General features: G+C 42.8%; 1 protein-coding gene across 2 annotated transcripts; it reads left to right on the forward strand.

The window, feature by feature from the left end:
• The first annotated feature begins 679 nt into the window (after positions 1-679).
• On the forward strand, positions 680-21,015 carry LOC128876630 (paired box protein Pax-1-like). 2 transcript variants are annotated; one of them, XR_008457079.1, is made up of 4 exons: positions 680-1,467; positions 17,182-17,823; positions 18,815-19,698; positions 19,823-21,015. XR_008457079.1 is itself a non-coding variant. In XM_054123150.1 (3 exons), the coding sequence occupies exons 1-3, from the start codon at positions 1,449-1,451 to the stop codon at positions 19,318-19,320; spliced, it is 1,167 nt and encodes a 388-aa protein (XP_053979125.1). In that variant the 5' UTR covers positions 680-1,448; the 3' UTR covers positions 19,321-21,015. The 2 variants fall into 2 exon arrangements, 1 of the variants encoding a protein (XP_053979125.1); XM_054123150.1 differs by having other exon boundaries at positions 18,815-21,015.
• Positions 21,016-22,125: the final 1,110 nt, after the last annotated feature.

Here is a 22,125-nt window from a genome sequence, read left to right on the forward strand (position 1 = left end):
CACTTGCAGTCCTCACGAAACTATCTTTGTGCGTCCTTCTCCTACTTGCATTCAGTTGCACATCTTTCTTTGTTGCGTTATTCGCTCTCCTTCGACCTCTTCCTCTCTCGATGGAGCCGCTCTTTCTCGCTATCTCTCTTTTTCCAAGGCGATATGCAGTTTCCTCTTGCTTGCTCTTGCTGCATGGGACGTGCACGATCGCGAACGTCAGAGCAGTACAGTGGGCGCGTCTTTCGCTCACGCGCTTACCAGGATCGGCTTAAGATTACGTACGACCAGTGCTTAATGCATCGGAATTCATGATAATTTCATCTTTGAACTTTTGTTTCGTAAGAAAAGTAAACTAGCTAACTCGAAGTAGTAGATACAAGCAGCAAGATTACTTCTCGAGTAATTGCATGTGATGAAAAGAATACACATTCAACGACAAGAAACAGATGAGACGAATTCCGTGCAGAAACTTGGACCAATGCCTAGTCTGCCTAATCTAAAAGCCGTCCCTGACGCTGACGCGAACAGCGAGATACGGTCTCGGTGCGCGCGCGGGCGTGTGCTCATACACGAGAGAAGGAACGACTACACAGCCAGCGGGCGGGGGCCGCGGTTCTAAGGCCACGGTAGTAGCCGGAGAGGAGATTTCTTATTTCTGCTCTGGTAAATCTGTCGCCCCAGTCAGTGAGGCAGCGAAGGGCGAGCCGCGCACCATTGACCGTGTCCGTGCTTCTTTTTTCGTCTTCTCTAGCCGCAACTCGGCGTTCTCCGTTCCTCGCAACCTTTCTTTCTCGCCCATACACACATACGGCGCATCGCATCTACCTTTCTCGCTCTTTCCTCCACAGTAGAGCGAACCGATGTGTACATGGACACACTGCACGCTGTTTGCACCGGTTATTTACCGACGCGCTACATTGTCGCGTTTTTCCCGCGTCGGGTGTCTCTCCTTGGCTTGCGTGAATGAACGTCGCGGATCGCTCGCTGTTACCATCTTCTTTGATCGTTCGGTGACGCGGTAGCCCCTCGAGTGTCCGCCAGTTTACGCCGTTCCGCTCCGATGCAGAAACGATTGACGTCCGTGGCACCAAGTTCTCGCGTGTTACGTCAGTGAAGTGCCCGTTGTTGTTCTCCTGAAACATTGCGACGTTGTCGAAGAACGCCGATACTTACGGGAAAGATGTAAAATCGAAGGGATGCTGGTGCACGAGGGAACACGGTCGCATCGCGGTCGAGAGAGTTCAAAGTGCGTGAAGATTTACCTGACGGTTGGATTGCGAGTTTACGAAAGTCCAGAAGATACTTAACCCGTGAATTAAGACGATTCCTCGGATCGAGAATTTAAACCGAACGCGCAAGTGTCGAAGGAGAGTGGAAGAAGCTGCGCAGGGTTCGCAGAATCACGGAGGAACCGCGTTGTATGTAGCCGACGCCGACGGCTGCGAGTGGTCTTCCCGATGGATCCCATAGTTCTAGGTGAGCGATCGTTCCTGCGATTTACAAGCGATCAAATACTGTTCCGTCGAACCGTGTAATGAAATCCGCTGACAGAGGTTGTCGGGACCGATTTCCCTTTGGACAGTCGACCAAGAGATCCACGGGTAGAGAGATCTGTTGGTAGAACGAAAAAAAATGTCAAGAACCGAAGTTTGCACGGTAGTTGTAGTTTATACAGGGTTACGTAGGTTACGATGTCTCGAGTAAAAATGGGACCCAATTTCAGGGGTATGTATTGGTGTTTGGTCCCAGCCTTCTTCAACATACTCTATACGGTAGGTTCTAAAAATTGTCTACCTGATTTGGATCGCTAGTTTCCGTACATTTCGCTTTTCATTCTGTAAGGAAATACGCTTTTAAAAGTCAGTATTTCATTACGGTAAAATTAAGGGAGTAAAGAATTAAAGAATGAATGATTAATGTCGCTACGTAATCGTTCATTTTCCAAGACGATTGCGAAAAAATGATAAAGTGTCGATGCTCGTCGATCCTCGACACCTCGGTTTCGTTGCCACGTCCGAGTCGACTCTTCAGTCGCTCTTTTGTGTATACCTAAGGATAGTTAACAATGCTTTCCATCGATCAGAGAAACAGTGTCGTCTCTCAACAATTATTTTTCCCTTACAATTTGGTGGATGGAATCATTCGCTTACTCTGATGAAGTTCTAAAAGTGAATAAAATGTACTGTCTTCGTCTGGGTTTGATCGTGGTTGAGGGAGCATTAAAATTCTTGATCTTCGAAGCAATTAACTTTACAAACCTCAAGATAGCAGATTGTCCTCCATGAAATACAAGAAATTGGAGTACTAACTTCGCTTGTTCTGAAGGGGATCGCCATACCAAAATCCGAACGGACACGGGCGCAACCGATTTGAAATTAGTGTTGCAAAGTGTACCGTTTGCGCTCTTTGTTTTACCTACTCCACTATCTTTGTTTTACCTAGATCCACGGTCGCATGCAACTAGTTTCAGAGTGGTTTGAAACTGATCAGTTGCGCCCATATGCGGTCGGCCTAATGGTTTGAAAAAACGTCTCTCGAGTAAGCCACGGAACGTCATTGCATAGATGCTTGAATAAAGCGTATTTAACGCGACAATACGCCCTCGGTAATATTCTTTCCTACGTACGCTAAGCGCAAAAGAACAGATATCGTAACCGACATAGCACGTAACATATACAGAAATTTCACGAAACGATATTTCCGATCTATGTCGTACCTTACAATACGCCTATCGACCGACAATATCGTATGCCGGGCTTCGTAACGAAAGCATGCAAGCAACGAAAACACGACACTGACACTTCGTGGACAGATGTCCATTCCTTCGCGTTTGTCGTGCCAATGAAGCGTACAATAAGCTTACAATAAGCGTAAAGTATCTGATACGCGCCGATACAGCGACACCTCCGTGGACACCGAGCCTAAATTGATTTCTGTTTATTGCTTTGAAGAGCAAAAATTGTTCTTTTCCCTAAAAGAAATGTGTGATGCAAATCTAAATGGTCGATAACCGTACGATTTCGCTGGATGAGACTTCATTTGCGACGCAGTCGTTCCTCTTTTCCAAGGGCGTTCGTTCTAAACTTTCTTTCCTTTCCTTTTTCCGCGATAAAACACTGAAAATGCCGCGCGACGTCGCGCGCGAGTGTCGATCAACTTCGACCTAATTGAATTTATAATTAAATGAGACGTGGCGGCTTGTATCTCGACGGCGCCGTCGGCCGCTTGCACTTATTAATTTCGCAGAAACGATAATAAAATAGGCTGGTTAGCAATTATCGGATTCGACACCGAACGGCACCTAAGCTGCAAACGAACGACGGATCGTTTCATTCAGAGAAAGTTTACCGTACTCGTTTCGTCGGCAACCTTTGCCCTTGCCGAGCCCCGGATGCGGTCTTTCGGTCCTTATCGCTCTGCTTTTCATCCTTTTTTTTCAAACCTACAACGAGACGGGGCTGCTAAACGCGACTCGTCGAAGTAGTGTTCGAATAACTACGTCAACGGTCTTTCCTTAGCTTCAGGAATAACGGATCTGACCGTTCTAACGAGACTGTTTCGTAGCTGACTTCCAATAAGCATGATTTACGTCGCTGGTTACCGGTGGACTACGTATTTATACTCGTCCTGAACGACTGGACACGCGGAAGCTTCCAAAAGTTAAGTGACAAGACACTTTGTTCATCGTTACTTGGAGTTCATCAAACATCTCCAATTTCATAGAAATTCTAGAAATCGTTTCCTGCACCACGATGGACTGTATCTTTCGTCTCCTCCCTATTGTACATCAACTTGTATTAAATAGATGTACAGGATAGCTATACACGAGAACGACTGCTTTAATCAGGGAAAAAAGTTCGAAACCTTTTGGTCGATGCGCAATCCTCGGTTGAGAAGAAGTTCAAGTCGAGGAGCGACACTTCCAATCAGAAATATTGACAGGGGCCGGGTATCGTGACCTACATTTTGGTAGTGCGAGCATAAATCACCGTGATGTGCTACGGTTGTTGTGACGCGTGAAACAGCCGCCGATGACCCAGATCTAACGTTACCCTTTCGCGGCAAATGCCGATCATTTTTCCCTCTCGCGTGTTCGATGCGACTAGAGGCGAGCAAACTTTTATTCGAGCAGATGAGAAATGGGACCACTGTAGCGGGTGTTTGGTAACTGGTGGACCACCAGTCTTGGTACAAGCGAAAAGGGCGCGACTAAAGTTCATCGTTAACATTTGGTGCTACGTGGTTCGCAGGTAAACTGTGTTCACCGATTAAAGAAAACAGACGTTCGCAATGATCGATTAATTTTACCGGAACGCGATCACCGAGCGGAACGATACATGGAAATAATGCTTGTGGTTTGAGACGTTCGCGTTATCGGGGCCCATGCTTTTTTTCTCCTTGTCCCCGATGACGTTGACAATCCCCCGAAATTATTGACTCCAATACACTCGTAACAGAGACGTACGATTCAAGACCTTGATACGTTAACGCGATACATTGGAAACGTATGTCGCGAGATAAAGTCGTCCGAGCGTGCTTGTTCCAAGCGGGTGGACGCGGGAGATATTGTCGACAATAAAAATTTGTCAAGACACTTCGGGACCGACTGATTAACCACAATGTTTCTGCGTTACTTTGCACGATTAAATATTTGCCTGAGATTCGATCATCGAGAATGGAAGAGTAGCGACGAAAAATGCTCGATATAATCGACGTATACACTATACATGAAGGAAACGTTGTTTGCGATTTGTTTCTAATTCTGTTTGCTTGTCATGATTTTAAACAATGATTCTTTCTTAATCTTTTGCAAATCAAATTTTCAGCAAATAGGACTTTTAGCAATAATTCAAATAGGACAGCAAAGGGGTAACCTCTTCAGGGACGATTTTTTTATGCTATTATCAAATTTTTGTTCTTTTTATTATCGACAGATAAATATAGAAAACTAAACGCGGCCAAGGATATGAAGAGATTAAATAATCTTTGTATCAAATAGACATTTACTATGACTAATTCACTTTTATGCTTGTAACACAGTCCTTCGGTTCCCAGTTGCAGTCTTCTTCTTAAATTCTGAACGGTCTGTAGATCCACATCTTTTGGTCCTTCAGAAAAATGTTCGATAACCAACGTAAATGTTAAGGAAACATTGTTTGCAATGGCGATCTAAGTCGAAAATCAGATTGCCTCCGGATAGAGGTTCCAGATGCCTCCTGTAATATTGACGCTGTCAGGAAATGTGCAGTTACAGATTCATTAGCGTTCAATTAGTACCGTTTGTTCCAGTTAAATAAAGAAGCCAGCTTTTAAAAGGTCTGGTTGACAAAGGACCCTGCGCAAATACTTGTACTAGCTCCTGGAATTCTCTCGAGCTACCTAGGAACCGTTTTGGTCGGTCCTCGTGTATCCTTCCCTACTTTTCTACCGCTCGTCTACTCTTAAAAGTGCCCATGACAATTCGTTGTCGCTAATTTCGCTCTACCTTCAAAGTTAATCCTACCAAAGAGTTTTCCGTGTTTGCTGCAACTTTCACTTCCCTAAAAGCAATTTTGCCAATTACAAATTAACCAATTCTGGAAGGTTCTGCAAATACTCGACAAGCGTTCTTTCTCCAAACGTTGAAAATACATGGAACTATCTTCCTCGAAGACAAGAGAATCTTGACAAGAGAAACAGCTTCGAAACGGTATTCGAGCGAAACAGAAAGTTATTCGTGAAAGTTATTCTGATTAAACTGTATTGAGACGAATGCGTGCAATACAAGCATGGATGACCGAGCAATTTTCTACAGGGCACTAAAATATGTATTTATCTGAACTTCGACCAAGCCCAGACGTAAATTCGAGTACTACAGAAGAGGGCACTCGTCGATTAGATGGCGAGCATAAATCATGCAGAAACATAGGAGACGGTATCTTTCTTTTTATCGTAATATTAAGCAACGGCTCGATGCGTCTTCGTCGGTTCGTTTAGAGTGTTATACAACATAGCATTACACGCTGGTGAAACCGATATCGGGATCTTCCGAATCGTTTAATTAAATATTATATAAGGATGTTATTAGTTGCTATTATTATCATCTCGCGATTAGAGTACCAGAAATATAATTCGTAACGTATCATAGTTTGGGATACAATCCGACATTGAAATAAATAAAATATCTAGCTGTGCAGAAGTAGATATCGAGCGTCAAATGTGGCACAACGATATGCGAACGTCATTTAAAATCTATTAAAATTACTTAGGTTAGTTGAGGTTTGCGAATTGCTACGAAAGACGATTCAATATCGGGATGCTTCTACCGTTATACATATATTTCATTTATTTGTTGGTCGAACGAGCAAACATCGTTTCACTTTTGCAATCGATGCAAAGTGTATTAACGCGTTCAGCTCGAATATTTATTTAGATTATTCGCCGTTTGGCCCGTGATGGTTCGGCTATGAAAACGCGACAAGGTGGAACGTATCGTATGGGCTATTTCGCCTACAGACAACGATCGTACGGTGAAACGATTCCGAGATGTATCGTTGACAAGTTATTACTTGCACGATTTGGACGTGCATACCTGTCCCGTGATTCAAAATCCTGGCTGTCGGCCATCGGGGGAATCTTCTAATAGCCTATTCCAAAAACTTCGCGCGACTGTTTAGCGTGCGTGTCGGCCAGCAATGTTAGCTTCGATCCGTGAGCTTTTTAAATCCGTTTTCATCTTTTGCATCGAACAAATCTTGGGGTTTCCAACGAAGATGGACGAAATGGTAGCTGGAGCTCGGGACGTGTATTCGAAAGGATCCGTTACTGAAAGAATTGGACTGCAATTATGCACTGCAAGAATTGAGCTGTTATATTTGAAAATGGAATGTCCATTTTTTCATGTACCGATTTGCATTTGAATTAATTTAAAAATAATTGGCAAACGCTAATCGATTCGAGTGATGTTTTCAACACTATACACCTTTTGAATTTTATTATAAAATAGTAATTATTAAAATTATTTTAGAAATAAACGATTTTTTTAGTTCCAAATGGACTTATTTCATTTTCAAATATAACAGCTCAATTAAGTATTTTTATGTTGTTGATAGTACCAATTTCACTTGCTTGAATAATAGGAAATTTTCATGTGCAAGATATTACAAAATGCACACAGTATGCAATAACATAAAAAAAATAAAATATTAAAAGTAAAATTCATACTATAAAATTCGCAGGGTAAGATAAATTTCTATTTCACCTTTTTCAACCCAACATTTTTCGGTTTGTATTTCGTTCGTTTCTCTTTTAGAAATCGATTGTATTAAACTAGGGCTGATTATTTATATATCAAAGGTTGTAGTTGATAAGAAGAGACTCGATAAGTCTTTCGCCAAAACCGGAGACACGTTCGAGGAATCGACAAAGAAAAAGAAGAGATTTACTTTTGCCGGTGCACGTTTTTTGTTCGTCGATCGGATATATTTCGGTCCCACTGTCATCGCGTATTCCAGATGCGGGAGCGGGTTCCCGCGTGACACGCGCGCGTACACGCACGTGGCGAGATAAATTTCGCACGGATGTATTTTAGGTGCACGAAGAAAGGTACGAAGGAAGAATTACTGGAAAACTTGGCGAAAGGTCGGAGAGAAAAATACAAATCGAACGCATAGAAGGAAACCGAGATTGCTTCTTCCTTGCGAGTTATTTGCAATGGCACGAAACACCAAATTATCGAAACATCCTGCTCTACCTAAGATTAACGAGGCCGATTGTATAATTAATTAAAAGTAGAGATTTATTAAAAATTTGTTTGAATTTAATGTAAAAGAAACGACGTTACTTTTTAGTTTACGTAATACTAACATAGAAAATCCTTTTGTAAGCTGTTTTTAAATAGGCCAGTAAATAAAGTGTTACTATCGAAATGAGAAGTAGATGCAAAGTGAAGTTGCAATTCAGTTTCAAGCAGACGGGTCTAGAAATTGACGAAGCTATGGCGAAACAATGTTCGACGAGGTCAAACGGCTATCGTGAAAAGTGCACCGCGATTAGCGCATAATTAATTTCCTCTTGCGTCAAATTGCATAAACTATGCGGTTATAAATAGACGATACAACAATCTAAGGAAAAGTTCGGGATCGATTTTTTTGGCCGATAAGCGGATAAGATACATTTTCAAAATGTCACGAATTTACGAGCTCGCGCGATAACGTTTGGTCTATTCCATCGAGCGCGATAACGTAATCGAGGAAGCTTCGACACTGTGACCGATTTTAGACGCGGCGATGCAAAAATCGCCTTGATCTGCCAAGAATCCTTTTCCGGTGGGAGATAATGCCGTTTGGCTGGTGCCCAGGTTATGAGACTTCTGGAAATAATGACGAAGCCTGACAGGCCTATTTCGAACGGCCGCGGATACACGTGGTACGAATCTAGGTGCGTTACGTGCATCACCCCGTCCTCAGACACTCTGACTCGATTCTGAGATTCATGACCCTTCGAAATAGTCGTATTTCCTCCTCAGTCAGTCTTCGAAACTTCAAAGCCCAAAATGCGTTTTGAATCCAGACTTCGGGACTATCTACTGTCGTACAGATTCTCAAGAGTGCTGTCTTACGAGGAGACATCCCATCTATGTGGTCGTGGATATACGTGACGATTTAGGCTTCATTCTATAGGTAACAAACATAACTAGACTGCGGATGTTTATCCGTTTATGACAAGTGGAAATATTGGAAAATGTAGAAAGATATGCGCAAATACAAAAATATGTAAAATATCAGTAACACATGTTACACTGTTTAGACGATGAGACGTACTCTCATTTAAATCTCAGTTCTTTATCTAAATCTGGAAAGATATGAATTCGCATAAACGTCCGCAGTCTAATTATAATCCTCGGATGGACTCGTGTCCGTCTTTTACCTTTTTACGTAGTGATTCTGAAATAAAAAAAATATGGGTTTATGATAAAAAGTAAGAGAAAATCACCTTGAAATAAGCTTGAAAACGCCCACGGATTAAAAAACTAGTAGTGCCATCTTATCCCCCACTCGAAACACCAAATGACAGTCAGTTAATTTTTTTAAATCACGTGCCTTCGAGATTTTGTACAATCTCAACTTAAACGTGATACCCTGTATAATGTCTCTGATAACCAATATCAAAATTGACCTGAAATATGAGAGTAAATTTCTTGCAAGTCGTTTGCAGAAGACATAAATGAAGTCCATGGAGGGTTAATTGTCAAAATTTATGAAGTTTCGTCATATCCTGAAAAGTGTACAAGTGACTTCCACTCTTCCGTCTGGTCTGTAGGACTCCTAAAAGTAGATCAAATTTTCGAGTAAAAGTCCGTACATTCCAGAATTCTACTACTGCGTCAGATTTCTCACAGATCCTGGCTTTCTGCAGAGACCATCTTCCTTTTTATCAACTTATTCCTCTTATCGAATTTCCTCGAGTAAAACTTCCTTTAACGATACATTAATCCGAGGCGTTAGACGATTCCTCGGACGGTTTAAACTTGACGCCCGAGGATAAGAAGGTTTAATTTCTGACGCGCCGCTTCGACGAACCTAAGCACTGACATGTGCGCCCTGGCACCGCTGAAATTAAATTAAAGATCCGTTTCTATAAAAGCGAAGGAGACCGACAAAGGGGACGGTGGCTCGGGGGTCGATAATTAGCGAGTGAGAATGGTAGACAAACACTGGTCGCGTTCGGGGGCATCTACGTAAGTGAAACACATGTTTTCGAGGGTGACACTGACATCCATCACTCGTTTCGTGCACGCCCACATCTCGGACCATGCCTCGGCGTTCGCTTCTCTACTTATACACCGCGGCCGGCTTTTTTGCTCGTCCTTTTGTCCGCGACAATTTGTTCCGCCCCCCCGGGGTATCGTTTTCGCAAATTTCCAGTTACGAAATTAGCCGATCCTTCTCCGTTGCAGCGCGCGACACTTCTTATTGGAGCTTCATTGCGTCTCCCCGGTATCTCTCGGAGCACGGGGACTCTGGAATTGAAGGCACAAATCGCTCGAAATAATTGGGCGGTCGTTTATTCGAATTACTTTATCGTTTTGCGCGGAATTACAAAGGTTGCCCGTGAGTGATGTTCACGATGTGTTTGAGAGAGAGAAAGAGAGAGATAGAGAGAGAGAGACTACTTTCATTCAGAAAATGCGGTCGCGATCAATTTAAAAGTGAATTTTTTGGCAAATGTAAGCAACAACTCGCAGAAATTGATGGTACTCTAAGCTCTCTGGTAGCGTTTATAGGAGACGTTGGCGCAACTATATTTCTTTCATCTCCGACACGTTCGCGACACTACGATCATTTTGGACAGTGTAATTCCATCAGCGTAACGCACCTCGCGCATCATTCTCGCCCAACTCCACTTCCCTAAAGAGCACAATTAACTACAGAATCGAAGCGCTCGTTATAAAAGCAACGAAATATTAACGGTGGCAGATATTGTGACTGAACGTTATTAATCACCGTCGTAGTTATTGTCGCGCTATCAATCTCGATCGCAAGCTTGACTTCTACAGTGTCGCGTTATTCTTTCGTTGAGCCTAAAACAACATGAAATCTGAGTCTTCGTCTAAAGAAAACCAAACATAAAGTACGAAGCGTAAAATAAAATCTTTGCAAATGTACCTATGAAAAGTGAACATGAACAGGAATTTATTTTACTCTGTAAATATCTATATATATTTACAGAGACATTTATTTACAGAGTAAAATAAATTCCTGTTTAGGTTCAAGTTCCGTAGGTACATTTATATATATATATATAAATGTATATATTTATATATATACAGGGTGTCCCAAAAACGTTGTAACACATTGAAAGAGGTGGTTCGGGAGGTGATTTGAAACAACTTTTTCCTTAGCGAAAATGTTGTCCGAGGCTTCGTTAAGGAGATATTAACGGAAAACACTGACCAATCAGAGCGCGCGGATACCGTTGGAGCGGCCGTGGTAGCGAAGGCTACGAGCTAAGTGGCCGCGTCCAATGTCCTTCGATGCACGTCGAGTCGCTTGTCGCGTACAAGCGCGGCCCCGCTCCAATGGTATCCGCGCGCTCTGATTGGTCAGTGTTTTCCGTTAATATCTCCTCAACGAAGCCTCGGATAACATTTTCGCTAAGGAAAAAGTTGTTTCAAATCACCTCCCGAACCACCTCTTTCAAGGTGTTACAACATTTTTGGGACACCCTGTATATATATACACATAAACATTTAATGCTTTTTATATTATTGCATACTGTATGCATTTTATAAATTCTTGCACATTCAAATTTCCTAGAAATGTGTAGGATGTATAGAATGTACATATATGTATATCTAATGATTAGACTGTGGATGTTTATGCAATAATAGTAAGGTATGGAGAAATATATAAGAATGTAACAAATGCAAAATTATATAAAATACCATCATTAATATTACTTTATTCTATAGGCAACAAACATTATAACTAGACTGTGGATGTTTATGCATTTATAACAAGTGGAAATATGGGAAAATGTATGAAAATATGCGCAAGTACAACAATATGTTAAAATATCAACAATCCAGTACACACTACACTGTTTAGAAAATAAGATGTACTTTCATTTAAACTTGTTTCTTTCAAATCTTTCTCTGTATCTGCAAAAACATGAATTTGCATAAACATCAGCAGTCAACTAACGATGATATTAACATGTAGAGAGAAACTTATTCTTTGACAGAGTACTGTTTACTCGTCGTCTCTTATTCGAATAAGATTCTGCCCATCTCTGACGAATTGCATAACGCATGGTTGCGGCTGATTCGCCTCGGAACGTTCGACAATAAGTCCACAGTTGTCTCGCAGAGAAAGTACAACCCCCTATCTATCTCCCTTCCGTTCTCTGGCTAGCCCGAGCTTCCCGGCGGATCGTCGCGGATCGAGGAGGAATATAATCGTTGCAGGAAGATCGAGCGGTCGCATACATCTGCGGATCGTCGCGTGGAACCCGGCGATCCGGCCATTTCACGCACGCACACGCGTGAACGTTGCCGTGCACGCAATATTATTAGACTTTTTCTCGAGCGTGCGGTGATGAATGGTCGGGATCAAAGAGCCCCGACGCGTGTAGTAATTTTACACGCGTGTAATACACGTATTTAGAGCGAGATGAGTGCTGCACGCGTGTGTGCGCGTTCGCGTCTCCCCGCCACATGGTCCACACGAGGAGGATGATCCCTCGTTTGGGACGCCGGGACTTTCGCTCTTCTCCGGTGACTTGTGTTTTGGGACCTCTGGTGATACTGTAATCAACACTCTTGCGGGTTTACTTAACCCATTGCACAAATCGATTAACTCCATAAAACAAAAAGTTGAGAAATACGACGAAACAATGTACAAATAATGATAATGCGATGCAATAATGTTTGTAATTGAATGGTGTTAATCTTTGCTATTCAGAAAAGTTATAAATATAAAAAAATTACGACTATACCAAGTGCTTTGATACTTTTTAAGATTTTTCAAAAGGCGAAGTTAGTCGATTTGTGTAGTGAACGTCTCGTATATGTCTCACTAGGGTTGAAGAGGTTAAGATTATTGGCTCTATAGCGTTGCCTTAGGTATCGTTATCGTTACTGTTATTACTATCTTGAACACCTCCGTTATTTAGTTAACCAACTCTTCGCCCAGAAACGTAATCCGATTGTTTTTCGTCTACCCATAATATTTTCTACTCTCTAGCGTGGGAGAGTTGGGGACCCATTCGATATTACTAATTTATTACTGACCCGTATAGGATTTCTAGTAGCGGAGACTTTAGAGATCTGGAGATTAATGCTTCGAGGGTCAAGGAAACATTGGTTCCCGAGTAGATGAAAAGGGGGCCCATAAAAAAAAACCAAAATAAAGCCTTCGTGCTTTTCACAAACGTCGATACTACACGATACAAATTTGTATTTCTATATCTCGGCGTGGTTCTTTAACCCTTCGATATACAGTCAGTCCCAAAAATATTCGTACCCTCTGTGTCTATCGAAGATATTTGTTTAACTCTTAAATGCCCTAAGTTTCAAATATGATAAAGAAATAATCGTCAGCTGTCAAAATTGTTCAAATAATAAATACATTGATATTTTTTAATATTTAATTTGGAAAATCAGGCTTCTAAGGGTTGAATTAAATGGTAAGTTTGATGTTTCCAAATGTATGTTTGTACAAATATGTTCATCTATATAAAGATATATAAATGTATAATGAAAAATTCATTTGGTAATATCAAAACTATTATTTAATTTAGTCAAACTTCTTCAACAGACATAGACGCTACGAATATTTATGAAATGGACTGTATATTATTGTCCTGCATTTATTTAACATTCGTGCTCCAAAATGTCCGTTCGTGAAGAGTCAAGAATCGCTCCTCGGAGAAGAATATTGCTTCACGGTTCACGCGGGCGCTGACAGAAACAGCCGAGGCCCTGAAAAGCCACGAAATTCATCATAACTGTAAATCTATCAAAGCAGCGGTTTATCCGCTCATTAATTACTCACCTATAAACGAGCCGACATAAACCACGAAGCCCTGTCTCCTTGTTTAACGAGCGCGCGCTACTCCCTCGCGATCGACTGTTCGCCGCAAAAAGACGGGGCTTTTAACGTAACGCGGATCATTAAGTCCAAATCGTTGGAGTTTAACGGGCCACGTCGGGGTCGTTCCACGAATCGTCGATCTGCTAAAAAACTCCTCCTCCGGTCGGGGTAATTCCCGGAAAACTCGTGATGCCTCTCCGTCAATTAAAAAGTTTGACGTTGGCAGAAAAGTTTCGTCGGATCGATCTACCTTCATCGACTGCAGTATTCAGATTCGAGTACCTGGAAAGAAGCAATCACTCAGTCGATGGCAATACGATGCTCTAGGTTTTGGTGTATTTTATTATCAGGATGAAACAAGTTTACCTTTGGAACGAGTCTCGTATGTGTTCTTCGGACGCTGAAGAATAGTTATGCATTTATATGTGTTAGGTCGTCCTAAAAGTTCATGCCACTTATACTTCTGCTACTCAAATTAATATGTGAAAGTGATCTCTCTCTCTTTTTACAATATTTTCTCACCTTTCTGACAGTCATTATACCGTAACTATAAAATTTCTGTAGTCTCTTTTTTATTAAATATTGCCACATTCCATTCATGTAGCATTCCATCACTCGAGTATCACGTGGACTCCGCACCAATATGTACTCTTGAAAATTTCTGCTGTGATTATGACACTGCTGTAGATGATTGGAAACTACATAATCTATTATATAAAAATGAAGTCCTGACTGATTAAAATCAACGTCCAGGCTAAACCCTTGAACCTAGAAAGCTGAAATTTTGCACAGAGTTGAAATTTTTCATGACGTATACAAGGAATAAGAAAGGATATTTCGAAATTCAACCCCTAAGGGGGTAAAAAGGGGTTGCAACGTTTCGGAAATATCGATTTAAACATCTGAGTTATGGAAAACAAAAGATAGTCACCTACTGATTCACGAAAGAACACGCGGTCGAATGCGAACGACATAAAATAAATAGTATTCCACAAGTGTGAAACACCGGGATGCAGCTAGCCAAACATATTCTGTGGTATTTGTCTCCGAAACTTCATTGAAGTTCGAGTATTTCATTCGAATTCATTTTCTTTGACACATAACTTTCAAAATGAATTTCTATGGTTCTTCGATGAAAAGCACTGGCACCTGTACACAGGTGACGTCGCGAACAACATCCTTGGCTCAACGTTGACGGTTGAAAGGGAAGAGCAAAGGGTCGCGCCTTCGCCAAAAAGTTCGCCATCGCAAGGGAAATCGAGGGGTTCGCGGGGAGGCTGAAGAGAAAAAAAAATGGTGGTCGATGGGCGCTCTCGCAAAAACGCGTCTCTACGGTTGGCGGCGTCGGCGTCGGCGACGGTGCTCCACTTCCAGGAATCACGAGGGCCATCGTAGGGCCCTCCTTTCCGACCGCGGTTTTCTTATTTGCTCCTGTTCGTCTCCGTAGTACCTCCGGCCAGCTTGCTCGGTGCACGGAAAGAGAAACGAAGGGAGAAAGAGGAGAGAGCCACATAAATTTCACCACCGGCGGCGTCGGCGTCCCTTCCGCGGACAGGAAAGAGCGTCCTCCGCGTTCCGTCTGGGACGACTTCGCGCTTCCTCTCGTCGCCAAACATGGGAATTCTTGTCCAGATAAACAACTCGAATAATACACCGAAGATAAGTAACTTTTCAGCAATCGTGAATCAATTAAAATCAAATAATCAATCAATAAATCACAATAGCGTGACAATAAATTACATGCTTTTTATGCTACGTTATTTAATACAACATGATTCCTCTTAGCACATTCTGGAATAAAATGGCTTCGAGTGCAGAGGGTTAATCCTTAACACGTTAACTGCCGTGGGGGTCACCGGTGACCACGAAAAATACATTAAATACCATTGCATAACCCATCTTACCTGCCGTGGATAATACTTTAACATAATATACATATCGCATAATGAAAAATTCATGTTGGCGCTATGGGCAAACCACGTAAAATGCACGCGGCAGTTAACGTGTCAATTACTTACACTACGTTCCTTTACATCAGTAATGGGCGAAACCCTAGGCTTCGAATAAATCTGAAGTTTGCCGATATGTTTGTCTCGTTTCCTCTTTTGAACATTTCCCAAAGAAGGAAACGAGAGAAACACGTCGGCAAACTTCAGATTTATTCAAAGTCTAGGGTTTTGCCCATCACTGCTTTACATGTCTGCTGGGGCCTACTGGCCCCATTTTAATTAAGGTACCTCGGGACCGCTAAGCCCGTACTGTAGCTACATTTACAATGAAACACAGCTACAGCCCCTGGCCTCTGGTTCAGCGAAATCAATACGAAATCCACGCAACGAAAACGGTATGCGGTCCGCGTAATTTGTTTCGCACGTAATGGAGATGGATGTAACGAGTTTCCCCTGTTGTCGTGTATCAGGGAAAGTCGGAGTGTAGCTCGAGTCTTGGGTTAAAGATAGCTCTTCTTATTATGCTCGCAACGGGTTGTTTGTCTTTGGTTACCGACTGACGGAATTTTGGGTGGGTTTTCGGAATGCAGTTAGAAGCAATTGCTAGGGCATCGTTTCGCTAATTAAGGGCTGTTACACAAGGCGGATTGGATTAACAGGAACGACACGGAGCCCGTATACATCTGCATCTCATTAAAACGAACTCTCGACACCAGGTGTATGTCTCGATGCGGTGTATATTATCGTCGCGTTATTTCGACGACTCGATCTTATTGTTAGATGACGCAGCTCCATTGCATTCCGACTGGCCGTTGTAAAGCAACGGCTGGCGACGATTTTGTTAATCAAAATCGTATCGCTACCCTCGGCAGAAACGGCGCGGCGGCGCGCTACGCGAACTCGGAAACCGGGGGTGTCGCGTAACCGAAACGCCGGGAGAAAATAAAATTTAGAGTTTAATGGGCCGAAAGCCCTCGTCGTAATCGACTACGACACGTCGACTATAAAAAGCTTCAAAAGGTCCAAAGGGTCCAAAAGGTCTGCCCAATCGAGCGATGCCACTCGTTTTTCTTGTTCGATGCGGTCCAAAACTGCTGGTCCTTCGACGAACCTCGGATCAGAGGAGAGTGAATTCGTATGTAGTTGAGAAAAATAACAGAATAATAAATGATTCATTAACACGTTCCACGTGCCACGTGTACCACCGGTGGTACATATTTATTTAATTCGCTGAAAACATATATTTTACGATAAATTTAATTTTGTAAAATATATTTCCATCCAAAGAATGCAGCACAAGCGGTACACGATATGATAACTGCTCTAAATTAGCTAACTACTTATGGATTGATAATGTAACGAAATATCGTCTGATAATATATCAATCTTTCGTCAAAATATCAAATGGCCTCATCGATAAGTCGCGGAAAAACGGTTTGCTACGGAACGTGTTAATAATTACTGGCGCTACTTTCCACCAAAAATCGTAAGGAGTTTATTACTATGTTACGCAAGTAAACTTATCGGCTTTCCCAGTCTCATTATCATTCCTTTTCGCAGCTACCGCTACCTGGGGCCCCGGTATTTTAAAAACGCCAATATTTCTGGCCTCTGGTTCAGCGAACGCACACGGATCTAATCCTCACTTTCCCTCTTTTCGCGAGCAGAGAACAATGCGGCCGAGCTGGGCGCGGACCAACAACAGCAGCAGCAGCAACAGCAACAGCAACATCACCAGCACCAGCAGCAACAGTACGGCGAGGTGAATCAACTGGGTGGTGTGTTTGTGAACGGACGACCCCTGCCGAACGCGGTCAGGTTGCGAATAGTGGAGCTTGCACAGCTGGGCATCAGGCCGTGCGACATCTCGCGGCAGCTGCGGGTCAGCCATGGTTGTGTCAGCAAGATCTTGGCCCGTTACCACGAGACTGGCAGCATACTGCCTGGCGCGATCGGCGGCAGCAAGCCCCGGGTGACAACGCCTAAGGTGGTCCAGTACATCAAGCAGTTGAAGCTCAAGGATCCAGGGATCTTCGCTTGGGAGATCAGGGATCGTCTGCTGGCCGACGGCGTTTGCGACAAGTACAACGTGCCATCGGTGAGCAGCATCTCCAGGATACTGAGGAACAAGGTTGGCGCCGCTACCGCGTTGCATCATCATCATCCAGCGCATCATCACCATCATCACCTGTACGCGGCAGCGGCCGCCGCGGGAGCTGCACTCTGTCCCGTCCCTTATCCGCCGACGCCTTATCACGCGACGCCGCCACCCGCTGTAACGCATCACCATCATCATCATCATCATCCAGGTTGGTAGCTGAAATTCCTCTCTGTCTCTACTTCTTCGCATCGATACCGACCGAGAACATTTTCAAACTTACGCTTTGCTATCAACTTGCCAAGTAACTTTTCCAAACTGTACGCACAGTCACAGACGTCTACGCGAACCTACCCGCTGTGACAGCGTTTCCTAGTCTTTTTACTCGTAAGACGCATATAAGATCGAGGGTTCATTCCATGCCAAATCTATCGCTTTCTGTACTCGTTACTTTGAGCCATTTAACCTTTGTGTTTACAAAGACCGTAGGATACATTAACCCTATGCACTCCTAAGGCCACCTGTCACCCACAATTTGTCATTGAGTTTCAACCAGTCGGCTGTGGCGTCCTGATTTCAGAGCGCGGACCTATGTGTATCGTGAGAGTCAAGGTACGACAGGTATAGTCGTCACACACACAGTAATATTGCATCGCAAAGACAGCTATATATTAGATTATTCCAAACATTCATGCCTCTTATACTTCTGCTACTCAAATTAATACGTGAAACATACTCTTATACAATAATAACAAATGATAACTAAATTTTACGCGTGAGTACAACTTCACATAAATAATCAAACAAAGGACAATATTTCCACCAAACTATTAATTGTGTATGATTGTTTGATCAATAAAAATGTAAAATTCTAAAAAAAATCATACAATTTGACAAACTGCAAAGAGTTTTTCGTGGCCATTCCATAGCTTAGAAATCTAAGAAAAATGGTCTCGGAGTTGACTATCTGTATAGAACCAAATTGCTTGGAATGCAAAGGGTTAATTTCATCGATATTCGTAACCTCGAGTACAGGAAGCGATCGATTTGGCGTGGATTGACCCAGGCTCTATTCAGTTCTAGCAGCGAGCTCGCGGGATATCAGGCAACAGTCGCGTCTCTTTCTTCCATCCTGATACGAGCGCTGATTATCGAATTCGCAACAACCCGTTCCTACCAATTCGGTACCGGTGCGTTTCCAGTTGAACCGACGCCCCCGTGCAAGCTGTCGCCATCGTCGCCGACCGCGATCCACATCGGTCACCAGACGACGACTGCCAGTGGTCTCCAGTGGCCTAGCCCTCATACGGTCCACGACATCCTCGCCAGTGGTTGCAATCTTACCGTCAACTCTTCAGCGTCCTCGCCGATGACGTCTCCGACCTCGCCGTTATGCATCGCTGTAAACAACAACCATCATCATCATCACGGCCATCATCATCATCATCATCATCACCAGTCCAACGAAAACACTGTCAACAACAATAACAACAACAATGACAACGAGGAAACCAGCGTCAGCGGTTACCATCATCCGCATCACCATCATCATCAGCAGTATTACGCGTCGGCACTCTACCATCATCATCGTCATCACCACGGGGACAATGCGACGCCGGTGGTGACCGCTTCGCCTGTCCTCGCCGTCCAGACAATCATGATGCAGTCCTCCGCGGCGAACAGCCAACCAACCAGTCCGTGTAATTGACAAGGAGACGGGTCCAAGTGTAACTCTCGCTTTTCGAGGGACTTTAGTTTGGTGCTAGTGTCTGGAATGCCGAAGCTATCGATATATGAGCCGTTCATTGCACAAATTGATTAACTCCATGAAACAAAAGGTTGAGAAATGCGACGAAATAATGTACATTGTTTCTTAAAATTCCCTTTATAATATAAATTCAAATAAATATTGGAGAATGGATAAATACAAATGTAGCTTTCATCTAACGGTATATAAAATTAATAAGAAAGAATAGCCAAGAAATAATCGTCATTAATGTTACAATTTTTATGTGACTGGGTGGAGCTACATGATTTGTGCAGTGAACGGCTCATACGGTCTCGTGGTACTCGTATTACCTAACAGGTTAGTATAATATCAGAAAGAAATAATGAGATTAAGATACGAAAGTCTTGAAACTTCCAAATAATTATTAAAGTTTTAACCGTACTGTTGCAAAATCGTACAACAACAGCTTCGTCGTTTCTAGTACTATCGCTACGCAAAAGAGTGAGTTGCACTTGGGGATGATTTCCTGTGAGACTGGACGCGTTTCATCGTCGAAGCGATCTGAAAGAAATGCGTAACTGTGAGCTGAATACGTTCAAATGGAGCAGGCCTGACAAGTGTAGTGAGAAGATGTGGTTTATCGTAAACAATACTTTTAAAAGTGTATCTTCATAGTATCCGTAGATGTTTTCGCGCGAAAGAGATTCTTGTGCCTTACTACAATAAGAGAAAACGAATGATATCGTTTCAAGTGATCACGAGACTCGGAGAACATTCGTGAAACCTCGTTGCCGGTAACTCGAACGATGAAAACTACGAGAAGGACATATCGTCACCAGTATTATATATTTTTATCGCCGTGTGCCATCAATTGAATGCCAAAAGTGCCTTTTTTCCGAGTGCCATAAAGAAACGTAATTCTATGTAAGTATTTACCGTATACCCGACGAACTGGAGGAAAACAACGGAGCGAGAAGATTGTTGCAACTTTTGTAAAGATTTACACACTTTTCAGAGTTTATCCCATTCGTCCGTTTTTGTATGTTCGTTCGATCCTTGGGTAGATTTAACGACGCGGTCGTTAAGGGAGCGTTGTCCGTTCTCGAGATAGACTGTGACCAACGCGATAACTCGTCGAATCTGTACGTTGAACTGAAAGGATTATATCGCTGTTATTTAACTGATAAACGAGTACAATCGTTTCACGGTTGCGTAACCATACGTCTTCTGCTATGTTTTTTTTTTTTTTGTATGGAATGTAACTTTTCTCATTGGGAAATATATAATTTCCTCGAAGTTAAAGACGACGTACCTTTCGACCGATTCCTTCGATCCTTCGATGCCGAATGCAGCCATCGGACAGCTACAGGTAAGATTTCTTCAATTACTGTTACGGTTTGCGATAGCGTTGGAATGGTTAAAGGGTGAGGGCCACTCCAGGCCAATTTTAAGAGAATAGGACCTGATTTGTAGGAGTTATCGTTTCGCCCGATTTGAAAAACGTAGTCCGCTGTGTCATTGCCGCGTGGTTGGTGCGCGTTGCGAGATACCTTGGGAGAACATTCGAAAACGACCTCTTTGAGATTTCCCTGGGCTATGAAATATTGCTTTTCTTATTCTTAAAGATTTAAGGCAACATATTAACAAACAAAAATTGATTTTCTGAAATTTCTGAAGTGGCCTTACCTCTTAAATAAATTACGCCAATCCATAGATTCGCTATGGATTCTCTTTATTTTAGACCGACTCGTGGAATCGAGGAAGGCTCAAGCCCGAGAGCAGGTGAAATTAAATCTTAGACGGGAAAAATGGCACATTATCGTAATATTTCGCATTTCACGACTTACAACGCTATCTTACACTAAAACGAATCGATGAACAAAACAAACTCTTCTTTACAATCTAAATGTCAATAAACGAAACCGCGTTAGCGCGTTAGAGTTACCGTCGAGTTTCGGCAGTTCGTAAATGTTTAGCAGGAGACGAGCACAGATTGGTGTTGGACGTTGAAAGAATTAGCTGGTAACGATGCATCTCGGATGGACTCTCTCCTCGTTGCGCCACGGCACCACTATAATTAACCGAAATTTTTCCGTAGCCGACATTAATCTGCTTCCTAGCTCGCGGCTCGGTTGGCACGCTGAAGAGTTCGAGAATACAACAGCGCTTTAGATTCCCTGCGATTCCGGACCTTCTTGGCACGGTGCGCCCAGACCTTTGAATGATACGGTTCTTTCGCCTGGATGGCCCAAATGACCGAAACCACGATCGAAAGTGCCATTGTTCGGTCCATTAGCGACAAGTGAAATTCGTTGGAATTTAAATTAAACCGAAATTGAAACTGACTGCATAAACTGTGATACCATTTCGCTGTTATTTCGGTCATCTTCGCCACGGAACGGTTAGATATTGATAGCTAAAAACAAAACAGAAATGGAATTAGAATTACGATTATTAAAATCGAGACGATCTCTTATAAGGGCCGGAGAACCCAACAGTCTGTGCCAATTCAGCAGAAGGCAATCTTCCGCGACGATCTGCTTAATGGTCACGACTTCCGTGGCTCGAGAGGAAAGTTCGTTTCAGAGACAGCGAGAGAAAAACGGGATTTAGTTGTCCATGCTCGCGCAATCGAGTTTCCAATCGATCGAAGCACAATGCGCGTATTCATTTTAGTCGGCTCTTGAAAAACGGCCAATGTAATAGTTGAGAGTCTCGCGAATGGACGCGAGGAGCCTGTACGTTACATCCCAATTTCATTGCAGTTGAGGAGAACTAACGAGA

Source organism: Hylaeus volcanicus, chromosome 5 (genome assembly GCF_026283585.1).
Source record: "Hylaeus volcanicus isolate JK05 chromosome 5, UHH_iyHylVolc1.0_haploid, whole genome shotgun sequence".
Lineage (NCBI taxonomy): Eukaryota > Metazoa > Arthropoda > Insecta > Hymenoptera > Colletidae > Hylaeus > Hylaeus volcanicus.